This window comes from Podarcis tiliguerta, assembly GCF_965153285.1.
Source record: "Podarcis tiliguerta genome assembly, chromosome: 9".
Classification (NCBI taxonomy): domain Eukaryota; kingdom Metazoa; phylum Chordata; class Lepidosauria; order Squamata; family Lacertidae; genus Podarcis; species Podarcis tiliguerta.
This window is the reverse complement of record NC_139542.1, coordinates 53387480-53403674: the sequence shown is the minus strand read 5'-3', so window position 1 is coordinate 53403674 and position 16195 is coordinate 53387480. Positions and strand designations below refer to the sequence as shown.

General features: G+C 41.6%; 2 protein-coding genes across 2 annotated transcripts in view; both read left to right on the top strand.

The window, feature by feature from the left end:
* PPAT (phosphoribosyl pyrophosphate amidotransferase) overlaps window positions 1–15880 on the top strand; it is a gene marked incomplete at its 5' end in the record, with an annotated part of 47883 nt that extends 32003 nt beyond the window's left edge. Inside the window, 11 exons of the mRNA XM_083458319.1 lie at window positions 233–299; window positions 2021–2227; window positions 4119–4231; window positions 4533–4678; window positions 6026–6098; window positions 8232–8383; window positions 10690–10817; window positions 11366–11587; window positions 11993–12113; window positions 12494–14669; window positions 15016–15880. Coding sequence (XP_083314445.1) covers window positions 233–299; window positions 2021–2227; window positions 4119–4231; window positions 4533–4678; window positions 6026–6098; window positions 8232–8383; window positions 10690–10817; window positions 11366–11587; window positions 11993–12113; window positions 12494–12669 — 1405 coding nt within the window. The 3' untranslated portion in view covers window positions 12670–14669; window positions 15016–15880. The remainder of the gene's footprint in view (window positions 1–232; window positions 300–2020; window positions 2228–4118; window positions 4232–4532; window positions 4679–6025; window positions 6099–8231; window positions 8384–10689; window positions 10818–11365; window positions 11588–11992; window positions 12114–12493; window positions 14670–15015) is intronic.
* Window positions 1–16195, top strand: part of LONRF1 (LON peptidase N-terminal domain and ring finger 1) — a 213769-nt gene that overhangs the window by 60747 nt on the left and 136827 nt on the right. The gene's annotated exons all lie outside the window — the stretch shown is intronic.

Below are 16195 nucleotides of genomic sequence, written 5' to 3'. Positions count from 1 at the left end.
TTGGTGGTTGATGAGGGAAGGTGAAATTCAGGAGGATGGGGGTTTCTCTTGCCGGGGGATTTTTCCCCCTTTAAGGTTATCTGTTTGCATACAAATATGTTATCTAGGCGTTTTGATACTTCCATATTGTGTACGGATGGTGCTGTTTTTGCTACATAGGAATCCACGCTTGGGTAATGCGAATATATAAATACCATTTTGGTACCATCATCTGCTTTTGCTTTTCTCCTAGAGGCCAAGAGAGTGCTGGGATTGTGACAAGTGATGGCGAGTCAGCCCATACATTCAAACTACACAAGGTAAACTGGGAAGCTTGTTTACTGTTTATATAGTTAAGAGGAGGTGTGGCTTTCACACGTAGAAACATTTCCGTTTCAGACTCTGAGATGTTAAAAATAATGCTGAGAAGCTGAAAAACCATTCACTGTATATATACCTGAGGTAAACCTCACAGAAGCTGCATAGCTGAACAAGGTTTTGAATATAAGTTTCTAGTACCTAAGTTATAAATTGTGTATAGCATCATAACATGCTACTTCAAACACAGCAGTTTTCCTGAAAGAGGAGCAGGGAAAGTGAGCAGAAGATATACATCACCGCATGTACCCATTTTTTGGAGCAAGAGTACCATGTGTATGGAGTCACTAAACCTTTAAAAGAAATGCAGCCTAGCCAAATTATATTATACAGTATCTGTGCTCTGTGATAATGCAGGGAAGATGTGATGGATAAAGTAGGGTTGCCAACTTTCTCAGTTCTATTTTGTCCCTGCCTTAAAAAGCTTCACCTGTTTATTTTCTGCAGATCAAGCTGCTGTTAAGGACACAGCGATTGAATATGAGGTCAATGCCCCTTACGCTGGAGATCCTAGTGTGAAGCCAAGTGGTTTGAAAGTTAGTTCAGATAGACAGTGATTTGCCCTAGGCCAGGCAGTAGTTTACAAACCAAAACTATTGCTACTACACCACAATAGCATAACTTTATTTACCTATTCCAAGTGCTAAATGATCATTACATTAAAATTTGTTGTTGTTGTTACTACTACTACTACTACAACAACAACAACAGTTTATTACTTGCCTTTCATACACTTAAAACACAACATTAATATTAATATAAAATATTATGCAGTATTTAAAACTGTTTAAAACAACCTGAAATTACAAAAATAAGGCGGGGCCATATATATATGGACCCACCTTATTTTTGTTATATATATATATGTATATATGTATACGCACACACACACATCTCAAGGGTAAAACAGAGATGCCTCTTCAGTATTTACCGAAAGCTGTGTATAGTGAAGGTGCTAGATGCAGGTAAAGGTAAAGATAAAGGTAAAGGTAAAGGACCCCAGGGTGGTTAAGTCTAGTCAAAGGCGACTATGGGGTTGCAGCGCTCATCTCACTTTCAGGCTGAGGGAACTGGCGTTTGTCCATAGACAGCTTTTGGGGTCATGTGGCCAGCAGGATTAAACTGCTTCTGGTGCAACAGAACACTGTGATGGGCGTCCCAGTATTGTGCAAGATGCACCTCTGTGGAAAGGGAGTTCCACAACTTAGGGGCTGCCATGGAAAATGTGTTTTCCTAGACTGCTACACCCTAAGCTTCTGAGGGTGGTAGAACAACTAAGAGGGTAACCTCCTATGATCTTAGCATCCCAGAGGGTCTGTAGGAAAGGAGGTGGTCTTTCAGACATTTGGGGCCTGAATCTTTTTAGGTCTTTAAACGCTAACATGAGCACCTCGAATTGGGCCAGGGAAAGAACTGGCAATCCATGCAGCTGTTTTCAAACAGGGCTTATACGAAATGTGAAGGGAAACTCAGCCAGCAATCTGGCTGCTGCATTTGGGGCCAATTGAAATTTTCGAGTCGTCTTCAATCTGGAAGTTTGGGGACAGGAACTTGTTTGTGTGTGTGCGCACATGTAGATTAAGTTTAGCTTGCTAAAATATTCTGGGCAGTATTGGAAACTGCTCTTAGGAGCATGTAATCATTTCCCATTCTTGTTTTGCAGGGGATGGGTCTGGTTAATCATGTGTTCAGCGAAGACAGTCTGAAGAAGCTGTACATTTCAAATCTTGGAATTGGCCACACAAGATACTCTACCTCCGGAGTCTCTGTCTTGGATAACTGTCAACCATTTGTTGTGGAAACTCTGCATGGGAAGATTGCTGTAGCTCACAATGGGGAGCTGACAAATGCTGCACGACTGAGAAGAAAGGTACAAATTTCCCATCCTGTAGTTCTTTTGGTCTACAGCTCTCAAGGCCATTGGTTTAGAAGGATGGGCAGGGCCGGCCCACTCATGAGGCAAGGTGAGATGATTGCCTCAGTGGGCAGGATCCACAGGGCAGCAGATTCCGATGTAGATCTTTATTCCCTCCTTGTTCGTGATGTAGATCTTCACTCACCCCTTCTTCCCTAGCTGGGATGGGGGGCACCAAAAGGACTTGGGCAGCCCTGAAGATGGGACATGTAGTCCCACAACATCTGGAAGGCACCAGGTTGCAGGAGGCTGGCTCAGGGTTCAGGATTCTAAGCATGAAGAAGCAGAACATGATAGTAAATTTGCATTTAAAAGTGGCACATAGCCAGGTCTTTGTTATATTTGACGGTAGGAAAATGGTCAAAATAACAAATCATTAGTATGATAAGCATAAATGTGAACTGTTTTCATGATCTTGAGATCATACACAGATCCCAGGGCAAGTGCCAAAAAGCCACATTGCTAATTTTGAACACCCATCCTCCCCCTTCTGCAATGTACCAGATCCGTAAAGGTAAAGGTACCCCTGCCCGTACGGGCCAGTCTTGCCAGACTCTAGGGTTGTGCGCTCATCTCACTCTATAGGCCAGGAGCCAACGCTGTCCGGAGACACTTCCGGGTCACGTGGCCAGCATGACAAGCTGCATCTGGCAAGCCAGCACAGCACACGGAACGCTGTTTACCTTCCCGCTAGTAAGCGGTCCCTATTTATCTACTTGCACCCAAGAGTGCTTTCGAACGAGATCCTTAGTTGTCTTTTATTTGCACTTCAGTTGATTTCTTATCCTCTTGTAGTTCATCCACTACCATATGCACAATTTGTGATATATAAGCACAAGTTTGCCGGGGTCAACAACTTTTTCAGCAGGGGGCCGGTCCACTGTCCCTCAGACCTTGTGGGGGGGGCAGACTATATTTTTTGGGGAAATGAACAAATTCCTACGCCCCACAAATAACCCAGAGATGCATTTTAAATAAAAGGACACATTCTACTCATGTAAAAACACACTGATTCCCGGACCGACTACAGGCTGGATTGAGAAGGCAGTTGGGCTGGATCCAGCCCTTAGTTTGCCTACCCATGGTTTACAGCAATGTTTTAGAGGTACTTTCCCCCCCTTCCATGACTTGCTCATGATTACGAATGAATGACCCAAGGATTGGTTTATTTTTCACAACTGAATGTGGAATGAAACAGAGTTATGATTTTATACCATTTTATATTCCAAGAATTCTTCACAGCACTCACAGTTTAAATCCTGGAAATACGAAGAGGAAGCTGGAATACCAAAGTGACATGCAAAAATAAATGTACACCTACTTCCCATCATCTTTCTCTTATCTATATTGTATCCCAAATTTAGTTAAAGTACCCATCTCACTGAAGAGCTGATCCCTACACTTAATTGTGTAGCTCAGTCTTCCTTCCCTTGCCAAAGGTGCAAAGAGCTCCTTCAGTCACGATTCCTCCTCTGAATGTATAGGATTGCTCTATTAGGCTCAAACTTTTAAGTAATGACAACTTCCTGCAAAAAAATCGTAGTGCTCAGAATAATCCTGTTGTCAGATGTGTGGTTCTCCCTCTCTGACTACTATTCCTAGTATTTCCTCAGAAGAAGGAATAACAGTTTAACCATTTCAAATGTGTGGTGTAGATGTCCTCTTTCTGCCCTTCCCCTTTGGATACCACTTCTTTTGATTTTAGAGAGCAGAAATTGGCCTGCGTCACTTCTGTTTTCTAGACCATTGGTGTAGGTATGCATGTACTCATGTGTGTTTCTTCTACAGATAATGCGAGAGTTGCATGTACTTGATTAATGCTGCATTTTGGTCCTTTGTTTAATAGCTAATGCGCCATGGAGTGGGACTGTCTACCAGTTCTGACAGTGAATTGATCACTCAGCTGCTGGCATTCACACCCCCTTTGGAGAATGACGACACCCCAGATTGGGTAGCAAGGTAAAGCAATTGGTTTGAAGGGAAATAAGCGAAATAAGCAGCACTAAGCCAAAGGAGTACAGTGGTACCTCTGGTTACGAACTTAATTCGTTCCAGAGGTCCATTCTTAACCTGAAACGGTTCTTAACCTGAGGTACCACTTTAGCTAATGGGGCCTCACGCTGCCAGCGCGCGATTTTTGTTCTCATCCTGGGGCAAAGTTCTTAACCAGAGGTACTACTTCCGGGTTAGCGGAGTCTGTAACCCGGGGTGTTTGTAACCCGAGGTACCACTGTATATTAAAAGAGCTCTCATGTTCCAGGATAAAAAATCTGATGAATGAAACACCCACTTCATACTCGCTTCTGATGATGCATAAAGATATTATCTATGCTGTTCGTGATCCCTATGGGAACCGTCCACTCTGTATTGGCCGTCTTGTTCCAGTAGGTGATATTAGTGGAAAAGGTAAGACTTCATATTGTTTTAATTTGTTGGAAGCCGCCCAGAGTGGCTGGGGTAATTGTTGGGGTTGCTGTTGTTTAAATCTCTAAGCTGCACCGAGTTCCTGTTAGGGGAAAAGGTGGGGTATAAATAAATATATCACTATCATCATATTTGATATGTTATATGTGAGCTATGCTTTGAGTTAACTGCATCAATGTTCATTTTGAAACACTTACCACTTGTACTCTTTATGCTTTTAATGTTCAACTACATAGATAAACATTGGATTTAGTGGAAGAACAGTAATCCTACATGAAAAGAGGAAACATAAAGTGGAAAAAAGACATAGCTCAGGAGAAAATAGGGTTCTAGTTACAATGAATGCAGTCTTAAGTAACAGTGATAAAAGCCTAATACGAGTTGCTATTATATCAAATTACTAGGGTTGCCATATTTCAAAAAGCAAATGGTAGAATAGAGGAAATAATTTTGTTTCTTCTGCTTAAGTTTCTGGCTCAGTTCTATTGTGATTGCATCATGAAATTTTATATAATATACACCTGAAATAAAATGCTAAATTCTGGGTAGTATTGTTATTATTCATCCATAACACCTGAGATATTGGGAACATATAGGCAACCAATAAATACAACAAGAATGTGTGTCTAGTTACATAGGTACATCTTCAGAAACACTATAAAGATTAATTCTAAGCAGCTCAATCTAGACTGAATTTTTGGGACATCTTTTGGTAGTTAGATCAGCCACTAACTTGTGTTTTTATGTTGGAGCAATGTCACACTTTACATAGCAGTTGTGTTTGCTGCGGTTACATCCTGTGTTGCATCTTGCAGTAACCCATGAAAAATGTGAAGGAAATATTAATTCCTAAGCAGACAGTTGACATGTGCTGATTAGCTATGGTTGTGTCATGCTTTCACAGACAGGCCTATTTAGGGATACATTTCTGCCCTTCGCAATATATAATATGTGCTGTAGCAAACACCAGTATAGTTTACAACAAACAGAATTACTGTTGAATGCATGACTGAGTTTCACGGTCATATCACTCGTGGTTGGCCATCAGTCAGATAAGATATTTTACAAGCAATGTCACCACTGGAGTAATACTTTCAGATGCTGCATTGATAAATTATCAGCAGTATTATATTTGACCGTTGTCGTTTGAGAAAGGTAATGAGCATTTGCAACAGATTTTTAAAGACCTAGTAACAGAGTTAAGTTGGTACACTGTTCTACTGTTGTTACTTTATTCTGCAACTCTGTATTACTTTTCCTTTGACAAAAAAAAAATCAATTAGAAGGGTTTTTTTAATGCTGTTATTACTCTTTTAAACTTTATTACAGGGAAAACTAATGCTGAAACTGAAGGATGGGTAGTTTCTTCAGAATCGTGTAGCTTTTTATCTATCGGAGCAGAGTAAGTTCGTTTGTTACATATAGCTCAGTTGGTAGAGCATGAGACTCTTAATCTCAGAGTCGGGGGTTGGACTAGATGACCCTCATAGTCCCTTCCCAACTCTACAGTTCTGTGATTCTGTGTTTCCTTACACTTGAAGTCAAATCAGATTATTTCTGCTATTTTGTACTACAGCAACTTGGAGAAAAGGTATTGTTGGTCTGAAAATTAAACTTCCATTGAAGTCAATGACCTATTGCTTTGAAGGGAGCTGAATTGTACACCATCTATATTTAGAAGACAAAACACTGACAAGTGATCTTTGACAACCAACTAACTATTAGCCAGTTAATTATTTACTTTTCGTTTTCATGCTTTTGTATCAGTAAGTTACATTTTAAAAAAGGACTCGTCATATTTTTGTGTTCAGAGAGCCATGGAATCGCGCTCTCTCGTTCCCCAGACTTCTAAGGATAGCAACAAAATGTGTCTTTAGAATTTGGGGAGAGAAAATGACAAAAAATCTTTTGTTAATGATGTGCAGAATAATGACCAGCAGTTTGTGAAAAAAGGCAAAGGCCATTTAGATTTCGCTAGGTATCTTTTCCATTTGGGGAGAAACTGCACATTATAGGAAACATGGGATTGCTGGTAAACACTGCATTCCTGACTTGAATTCTTCCCTTGATCCTTTATAATAAGTAACAACACTTCAAAAATGACTTCTCAAGTTGCATGTTTCTCTGCCTCCACTAGCCTACAGGTGGAATGGATGCAGAAAAATGCATGGCACCATGACATAACACACAATAAGTGACACGTTACAACAGTGGGAACAGGAAAAAGGGGGAAACCAATATTTCACAAAAAGAAGCCTGTGGATACCTGGAATTTCCCTGTTAAGGCACCTGTTTGTTGCCAGATTTTAGAAAATGGCAGACATGTTTAATTCCATTATGAACTATTAGTCTAACAGGAACTGACAATATACTTGACAAGTCTGCCATCAGGCAAGCATGAAGGTGGCAGCTATAAATAGATTATCAAAGAAGATAAAAACTGATTTAATAATGCCACTATTTTCCAAAGACATTTTGACACCTTCAGTCAGTTCACATATGACACTAAACATAAGTAGTGTTACATAACTGAGCCTTGCTGTCAGCAGCTCCCTCCTTCTCTCTCATGTCAGCTGAATTAGTTATTTCCAGGTATTTAACAAGCTTTACAACCAGACACCCAACTGTGGGTTGCATTTATCTTCCAAATCAGTTTCACATTGTGATCTGCAAACCTGGTTGGATGGCAGCAAGAAAACCCTCATAAGTTAGTGGTTGGCTGCAACACAAAGTAAGGGGAAGGAGGGATCACACTGTGTGCATTCAAACAACATCAAACAATGGTTTGGCACTGCATGTGACCCAAACCAATGTCTTTCAGTTTGCTCGTGCATTAGTCAACTTTTAATATTCGACTTTTGCTTGGTTAACAAAACTATTTTGTGAAACTCAGGGAATTTTTTTGCTCTGCGAGATCAACATTTGGAGCATTGTGGTTGTTTATTTCTCTAAATCACAGTAAATTTTAGTTATACTTGCATATCTGTACAATCTGGGATAATTAAAATTAAAATTCTTCACCAACAAAGCTGACTTTGGTGTTCTGTATACATTTTCCAGATTGATCACATTTGTTCTAGTTTTCCTAGTCAATATCTCCTAGATAAGGAGATACTGTAGGATACTAAAGGCCTGCCTCTAACCTCTAGAAATCTCATTAAGTGTAATCTTATGCACATATAATCCAGAGTAAACTGAATTAAGCTCAAATGGACAGTGTCAGTCATTTTCTTGCAACTGAGATTTCAGGTAGTACTGCTTGAAAACATTATCTTCACAGCTACAAAAGGACTGAAAACTGAATTTTTCAAATGAGATTTTCCAAAATCTTAGTTCTAGATCACATTCTGAACTTATTTAATATGTCTGAGAAATTGTTGCACGCACAATATTATTGTGATATTGTCAGCCACCAAGGAATGCACATGCCCCCAGGTTTTTCCAACAGTGTCTATAATAACCAATTCTCTTACAATTGCAATGTTTCTAAAGATCAATTTTATGAAGATTTATAATATCTTACTTTGTTTTCCAGATATTACCGTGAGGTCATGCCTGGAGAGATTGTGAAGATATCCAGATATGATGTCCAGACATTGGATGTTGTGCCAAGACCTGCGGGAGATCCATCAGCATTCTGCATTTTTGAATATGTCTATTTTGCGAGGCCTGACAGCATCTTTGAAGGCAAGCTATGAAATTTGCTTTATCAGTTGTTCTTTTAGATTGAAGAAAATTATACCCACATAATTGAATCAAGATCCACAAAAATGTTGGACAAATTTTTTCAGCAATTGAGGGTACATTAGGAAAGTCTCACAAGATCAATTTTATGGCTATGTTTAATGTATTGTGAAATCCAGTTAGGTCTTCAGCATATATAGGGAGCAGAGTAGGGTTACTTGGAGAGCTGAGAGCTTTCCTTACAGATTCTATACAGGGACAGAAAAATACCGTATTTTTTGCTCTATAGGATGCACTTTTTCCCCTTCAAAAATGAAGGGGAAATGTGTGTGCGTCCTATGGAGTGAAGACGCCATAGCCCCGCGACCCTCTCCCAGCTGGAGAGGTGACGCGCGGCTATGGCAGGAGCCTCTATAGCCGCCCGTCACCTCTCCAGCCGGGAGAGCGCGCGCAGGACTAAAGCAGCCCCCGCGACCCTCTCCCGGCTGGAGAGGTGATGCGCAGCTATGGCAGGAGCCTCTCCGCTGCGCCTTTCGGCTGCTCCCTGACCTGCTCTTTGGGGCTGGTGGTGGGCTTCCCCCCGCCAGCCCCAAAGAGCAGGTCGAAAGGAACCTGAAGCCTGGAGAGCAAGAGGGGTCGGTGTGCACTGACCCCTCTCGCTCTCCAGGCTTCCAAGGTAGCCGCCTGAACGCACCTTAAACGGCACCTTGTTTTAGAGCAGGAAAACAAGAGGGGGAAAATTCTCCCTCTCTCTGCGCAGCGCCTCCTGCCCCTTCGCTGAAGGGGCGCTGGGCAGAGAGGGGGAGAATTTTTTTTCCTGTTCTCCCCCCTCTAAAACAAGGTGCGTCCTATTGTCCGGTGTGTCCTATGGTGCGAAAAATACGGTAATCTTCATGATTTTCTGCTAGTTTAAATTGTAATAATAAATAAATAACATAAGTTTTTTTCCAGTGTAGTACCAGAAGCTGTATTGTGGTACTTTGTGGGTGGGTAGCTGGGTTGAAAAATATTTTTTGGACCAATGGCCTGGTTCCCCATTTGCATGATACATTTTAAAAAAAGATAAAATAGAGGAGACTATTTGGTTAGATTGTAGAGCATCATAATGAGTGCAGTGTATTTCCCTTTACAATATCTATGGTCACACACATCTTCCTACTTTTTATTTGAATGTTGCTTTATTTGTATTGTTAAAAAAATCATTTCAGTAAAAGGAAAGAAATAGTCCTTGTTAACAGAGCAAATGCTGAAGAGATTGGGTAACAGGAGTGAGCCAGCAGTAAATCACACTGAGCAAGTCAGAGTTAGTAAAGGTAAAGGGACCCCTGACCATTAGGTCCAGTCGTGACTGACTCTGGGGTTGCGGCACTCATCTTGCTTTATTGGCCGAGGGAGCCAGCGTACAGCTTCCAGGTCATGTGGCCAGCATGACTAAGCCGCTTCTGGCAAACCAGAGCAGCGCACGGAAACGCCGTTTACCTTCCCACCAGAGCGGTACCTATTTCTCTACTTGCACTTTGAGGTGCTTTCGAACTGCTAACGTGCCAGGAGCAGCGACCGAGCAACGGGAGCTCACCCCGTCGCAGAGATTTGAACCGCCAACCTTCTGATCGGCAAGTCCTAGGCTCTGTGGTTTAACCCACAGCGCCACCCGCATCCCTAAGTCAGAGTTAACTATTAGCAAAAACAGGATCTGCACAGGAGTGTCAGGCCTATTGAGCACAGCAACGGGTCTTGCCTCCATGAAGCAGTTGGTGAGACAGACAGTCCCTGCCTCCCCATGGCTGCCAAAGTCTCAAAGGTTTTTTCCAAGCAATCTGAGACTGCGCCTGCATTAAGCTAGCTTCTCCTCTGCCTTCTTTGTGCCTCTCCTGGTTCTGGGAAACCGGGGGGGGGGGGGGGAGCCTGTCACAGCAGGACGGGGAGACACCCATGCCTCTTCACTAGCCAGACTCATCTCTGCCTTTTGGCCTCCCTCAGCTTCTGCCTCTTGATTCTAGGTTTCTCTCTGCCAGACTCCTCCGCCGCCAAGCCCTGTTACTTCTCCAGCTTCTGATACTTCCTCCCAGTCTTCTCCCTCTGACCACTCATTATCACCCCACTGCCACTTCCCGGGCTCTGAGCCTTCATCCCTGCTGGCTCCTCCTATCTATTCAGCATTCCTCTCCATCCAACCAGTCCGTGACACTGGGTTTAAACCTTTACTCTTGCCTTGGATTTTTAAAGGCAGCAGGAAAAAAAATCAGTTGAAGATGCTGGAATCAAAACTGTACAGAACAAATGCAAGTTTTTTTCCTCATTCTCCACAGGTCAAATGGTCTATTCTGTACGGAGGAGATGCGGCCAACAGCTTGCAATTGAAGCCCCAGTGGAAGCTGATTTGGTTAGCACAGTCCCAGAATCTGCAACACCAGCAGCCCTTGGATATGCTCAAAAGGTAATGTGCCCCTGATTCTTCTCTTTAATCTGAAATCTCATATTTTTGTTGTTTTTTTATTAAAAAAATTAATTGACATAATACAACTTGTAACACAAAACATTTTAACACAGATGTTTATCTTGTAGCACTAAAAGTTTCAATCTCGCCTTCCTGAGAGCAGTTCAAGCCAGTTTACAAGAAAAAGATAAATACATCAAACTAATGAATTACTTTTAAAAACAACAACACAGCATTAACATAGACTATAAATACACATGCAAATAAAATTCAACAGTCAGAGAAAAATATTACCACACCCCCTCACCGCCAGCCCTGTGTGAATTAATAGCTTTTTAGCATTTTCCAAAGAAATCCCCCAAACACCAGTGAAGTTCACGTTTTCTCCAAGAGATTGCATAAGTTTCTTTGGCTGTTGTAGTTGAACTGTTCCCACTTAGTCAACTCTTTTGTGTATAGAAAAGAAAAGGAATGTTGATGGAGAATTGATCTTAGCCACTTCACTTTCTATGGTACTTTGACTTTTACATTCTCTCTTTTTTTTCTAGTGTGGACTACCATACATTGAAGTACTGTGCAAAAACAGATATGTAGGAAGAACTTTTATTCAGCCAAACATGAGGCTAAGGCAGCTCGGAGTGGCCAAAAAATTTGGAGTCCTGTCAGACAACTTCAGAGGGAAGCGTGTTGTCCTTATTGACGATTCTATTGTACGAGGCAACACCATTTCACCCATAATTAAACTACTGAGGGAATCCGGTGCTAAAGAGGTAAGAAAGTATTGCTGTCAGATTTTGAGGAAGGCCTGACTGAGGGACAAGACTGGCGCAGTTTCAGCTTTATAATCGTCTCTCAAGTGTCTTGATTGAGGTGAAGGTAGTCTAAGAGCAAAACCAAATTTATTGGCTCTGTTGCCAACCAATCAGACCTCACTCCTCCTTGTAGTGACTTTGAATTTTGCTGGTGTTCCCTGTTGGAATTGTGGGTGTTGAAGTGGGTATTGTTTTTGTTGCTTATTAAGATAAGCATTTTGTGTTTTTATATTGTAAATCACTATGTGATCTTCGGATGAAGGGCAGTATAGAAATTACATAAATAATGGTAATAATACGAATGAATGGCATAATTGAAACAGTGTCAACATCATAATAGCATTCCCCCCCCTTCCTCCCTAGGTGCACGTTCGTGTAGCTTCGCCTCCAATAAGATTTCCTTGTTACATGGGAATAAACATTCCAACGAAAGAAGAACTCATCGCCAATAAGCCCGAATTTCATGACCTAGCCAACTACATAGGTAAAACATTATATTTTCTATCATTGTCAATAAAGGTATACATAGAAACATGGACACTCTTTGTGTTAAACAGCTTGGGTGGTGACTACCCTCTGGCAGAAGCGAATCTACCAGTGAAACAGGGAGAGAGACAATTGCCAGCTATGCCTGACCCTTTTTAAAGCTGCAGTAGAGATTGGAAGATCCTCTGGAGCAGATTTAGGGAGGGTATAGGGTGCTTCAGAAAGATCACCGAAAATTGCCTCCTTTCCTATTCTGCTGACAGATTTCCATCCGCTAGAGGACCTCACCATTGGGTACCACCTTCATCATCTTTAGGGTGTGTACAATGGTGCAGCATTTTTTTAAAAATAATTTTTTTGTCTTTTTTCTCCTCCTAGGAGCCGACAGTGTTGTTTATCTTTCGGTAGAAGGATTGGTATCATCTGTGCAAGAAAGCATCAAGGCGAAACAAGATAATGAAAACAACCTTAAGTCCAACAAGTTTCGGGCGGGGAAAATTGGCCATTGCATAGCATGCCTTGTTGGAAAATACCCTGTAGAGCTAGAATGGTGAATTTCCAGAATACAGTTGCCACTGAATTAAAGTTGGAACTGACAAGATGTATCACACCCAAAGGTGTGTCGTAAATTGCTACCAAGGAAGTTATCAAACCACTCACTTTATTTAAATCTTTATTTGGGATAGTGAGGACTGTTCAAGAACTTGAAATAAAATGCAAAAATTGTGCTGTAACTTGGGGCGGCAAAGTTTCTTGATTCCTTAGCTGGCCTAACCCTGCCAAGAAACTTGATCTCTTCTCAGGCTTTTATTCACAGCCTTGGTTTATTACAAATGACATTCTGAAAGAAACTGCGAGCCATTAGGTCATTTCAATTTTTTGAACAGGGTTCAACAAGGGCGGGCGAGGGGGGGGGATGTGAAATTTGGTTTTATATACAGTGGTACCTCTGGTTGTGAATGGGATCCGTTCCGGAGGCCTGTTCACAACATGAGCGCATCTGCGCATGCGTGAGCGGCGAAACCCAGAAGTAACCCTTTCCGGGTCGCCTCGGGACGCAACCTGAAGCAAACATAACAAGAGGTATGACTGTGCATGACAAATTCTGAATTCATAGAATTCTGAATTCCATGCTTCCATAGAAATTTTTATCTAGCTGTTTGAGTTCTGTTTAAGAATGAAGTAAGTGCCTGTATTTTTGCTTATGTAACTAAATTCATGTGTAATAACTTGCTTCCAAAGAGACTGAATATTATTTTTATACAATATGTTGCTGAGACTGGGAGACTCAGGGAAGTACTAAACCAAAATTCTCTAATACCTTGAGCCTTAACGAATTCAAACCTGAATATAGATATACTGTCTTATTGTGATTTCATTTTGTGTCAAAGGGATTTGACAGGGGAAATTAGGCTAATAACCATCCTGAGTGCTATGATTTATTTTGCTAATTTTCCTCACTATGTTTTCGTTGTGAATACTTAATTGTAATCTGAGTGAATGTTTTTACTGAATGTAAGCCTTCAAAGAAGACTCAAAACATTGAAAAATTCTCATGTGGACTTATTTTGGTAGAGTATTTTAATGTACGGTAGTGTTATATATATATAACTCTTTAATGTATATATATTACTGCTTTGTTCAGTGGGGTTTTTTTTTAATGTTGTGCTTTTGTGAATGAAATCTAAATAATTCTTTGGTGGTTGTAAAATGGTGACCTAGATATCTGAGTTGAATTAGAATTGCAGCTAATTCTAACCCAATTCAAAAATCACTGCTCATGCATTGAATTGATACATGAGCAGAGCCTGTTCCTGGTGTCACCTAGCCCATGGCTCCTCAGAGTGAACATGCATGTCAGTTTGGAAATCTTCATATAGCATGAAGCCTGTGTACATTCACACAGAAGTCTGTGCATGTAGCCTTGTCTTAACACATGAAGCTTTGACTTTTCAAGACGCTTAAAAATTTCCATGAATGCAGAGCTTTGAGCTTAGCATACTGTTGCAATGTGGCCTGTGCTGTGCCAAAAAGTGACCTTTTTTTTTGAAAGAGAGAGCAATCTCAACGCCCTGCAGGGACCTGGTTTATTCAAATAGAACAGCCTTCCTAACCAGTTGTTCAGCAGAACGGATAGTTTGAAAAGGCTGCCAGGAGGCACATTAGAAGAAAGTTTATATACACAGCACACAAAGACTCATAAAATGCCACAACACACTTCCACTTGAATCAAGAAAGGTCATGGGACGCATGTCTTAATGTGGATATCGACTCCTCTGAAATTATCTTGGGGTGTCCCAGAGTGCCCAGGACATTTGGGTCTGTTATGTCTCCCTTTGACACCATGCCCATGGCAACCAGGACTTCCATGGGACTGCTGAAAGTGACCTTTTTTTACCATTCTCCCATCGAGTAATGAGTAAAGAAACTGCATTCAAAAACTGGCAAAGAGGGGAGCTTTTTCACATTGGGAAGGGTAGGCGACCCAGTAACCTTTCTTCAGCACTTTGCTTTTCCTGGTTGCCTGCCTTTCCTGATGTGAAAAAGCCCCGAGGCTTAAAGGTAAAGGTACCCCTGCCCGTACGGGACAGTCTTGACAGACTCTAGGGTTGTGCGCCCATCTCACTCAAGAGGTGAGTGAGGTCACGTGGCCAGCGTGACATCGCTGCTCTGGCAAGCCAGAGCTGCACACGGAAACGCTGTTTACCTTCCCGCTGGTAAGCGGTCCCTATTTATCTACTTGCACCTGGGGGTGCTTTCGAACTGCTAGGTTGGCAGGCGCTGGGACCAAACAACGGGAGCGCACCCCGCCGCGGGGATTCGAACCGCCGACCTTTCGATTGGCAAGCCCTAGGTGCTGAGGCTTTTACCCACAGCGCCACCCGCGTCCCTTACCCGAGGCTTACCTTATGGCAAAAACCCTACACCTCACCTTTCAGAATTACAAAAATTAGCTCCCCTCTTTGCCAGTTTTTGAATGCAGTTTTTGAATTACTCGATGGGAGAACGGTAAAAAGAGCTCACTTTTTTGCCCTGCACCACCAGATTTGACCCTCTTTACTTTCCCTGTCAACTTCCTTCTTTTAATCAATTCCCTCATTTCTGAGAAGTTTCCTCTTTTGAAGTCAAATGTGGCTGTACCAGACCTGCTTGGCAAATGTCCACTTATATATATGTTGAATTTGACAGCACTGTGGCCGCTGACTCCTGTAACAACACATCTCACACCAGGTCCAAGACTCCACTTAACGATGCAACCAAGAGTTGCTTCCCCTCTGGTCAGTTTCAAGACAACTTGGTTCTAGGGCTACGTCACCCTGTTTAATATTACTTTGTCATGACAGGAATCTGTATTTATTTCTCTAGAACAAACACACAAACATGTTAATAGAGAACCAATGGGCAATAGCATATTTTACGAATATTGTTCCAAACAAATGGAGCGAAGATATAAAGGATTGAAGTACCTATGTTAGGAAGATGACTTATACCAGGTGGCTTTATTTGTCCATCTTGCAGAATCCAAGCATATCAGCCAAGAGACTCTTCACACTACCTCCTACTGAGCCCTTTTTAAAAGGGAAAATGCCAGCGATTGAGTCAAGAAACTTCTGCCTGCAGAAACACGTGTTCTATCACAGAAGTATGCCCCCTTCTTTGTAAGGTTATATCTCTACTGTATTAAAGGCCTATTCTTAAAGGTTAAGGGTCTTGCTTGGTCACTTATTGCCCTTGAGAAAATAAAGGTCGGTTGTTCCCATTTTACAGATGAGAAGTTGAGGTTTACTCAAGGCTGCCATGATTTTCCCTAATAAACTTGCTGCTGGGCTGTTATTTAAATGTTAACGGTACTCCTGTTAACGGTACATATTAGCTTGAAACCTAAATAATCCTTGATAGTTTCAGGGATCATTTCTTCCTCTTCCCTGCCTCTGCCAAGATTTCTTCTGTCTGGTTGAAAAGTATTTCAAATTGTATCATTTCTGTGTTGTAACAAGGAAAAATAGCAACTTGTGGAACATTAACACATACTTCCCTCACCATTGTTTCCTCATGTCCAGAAAATTATACACCTCCAAA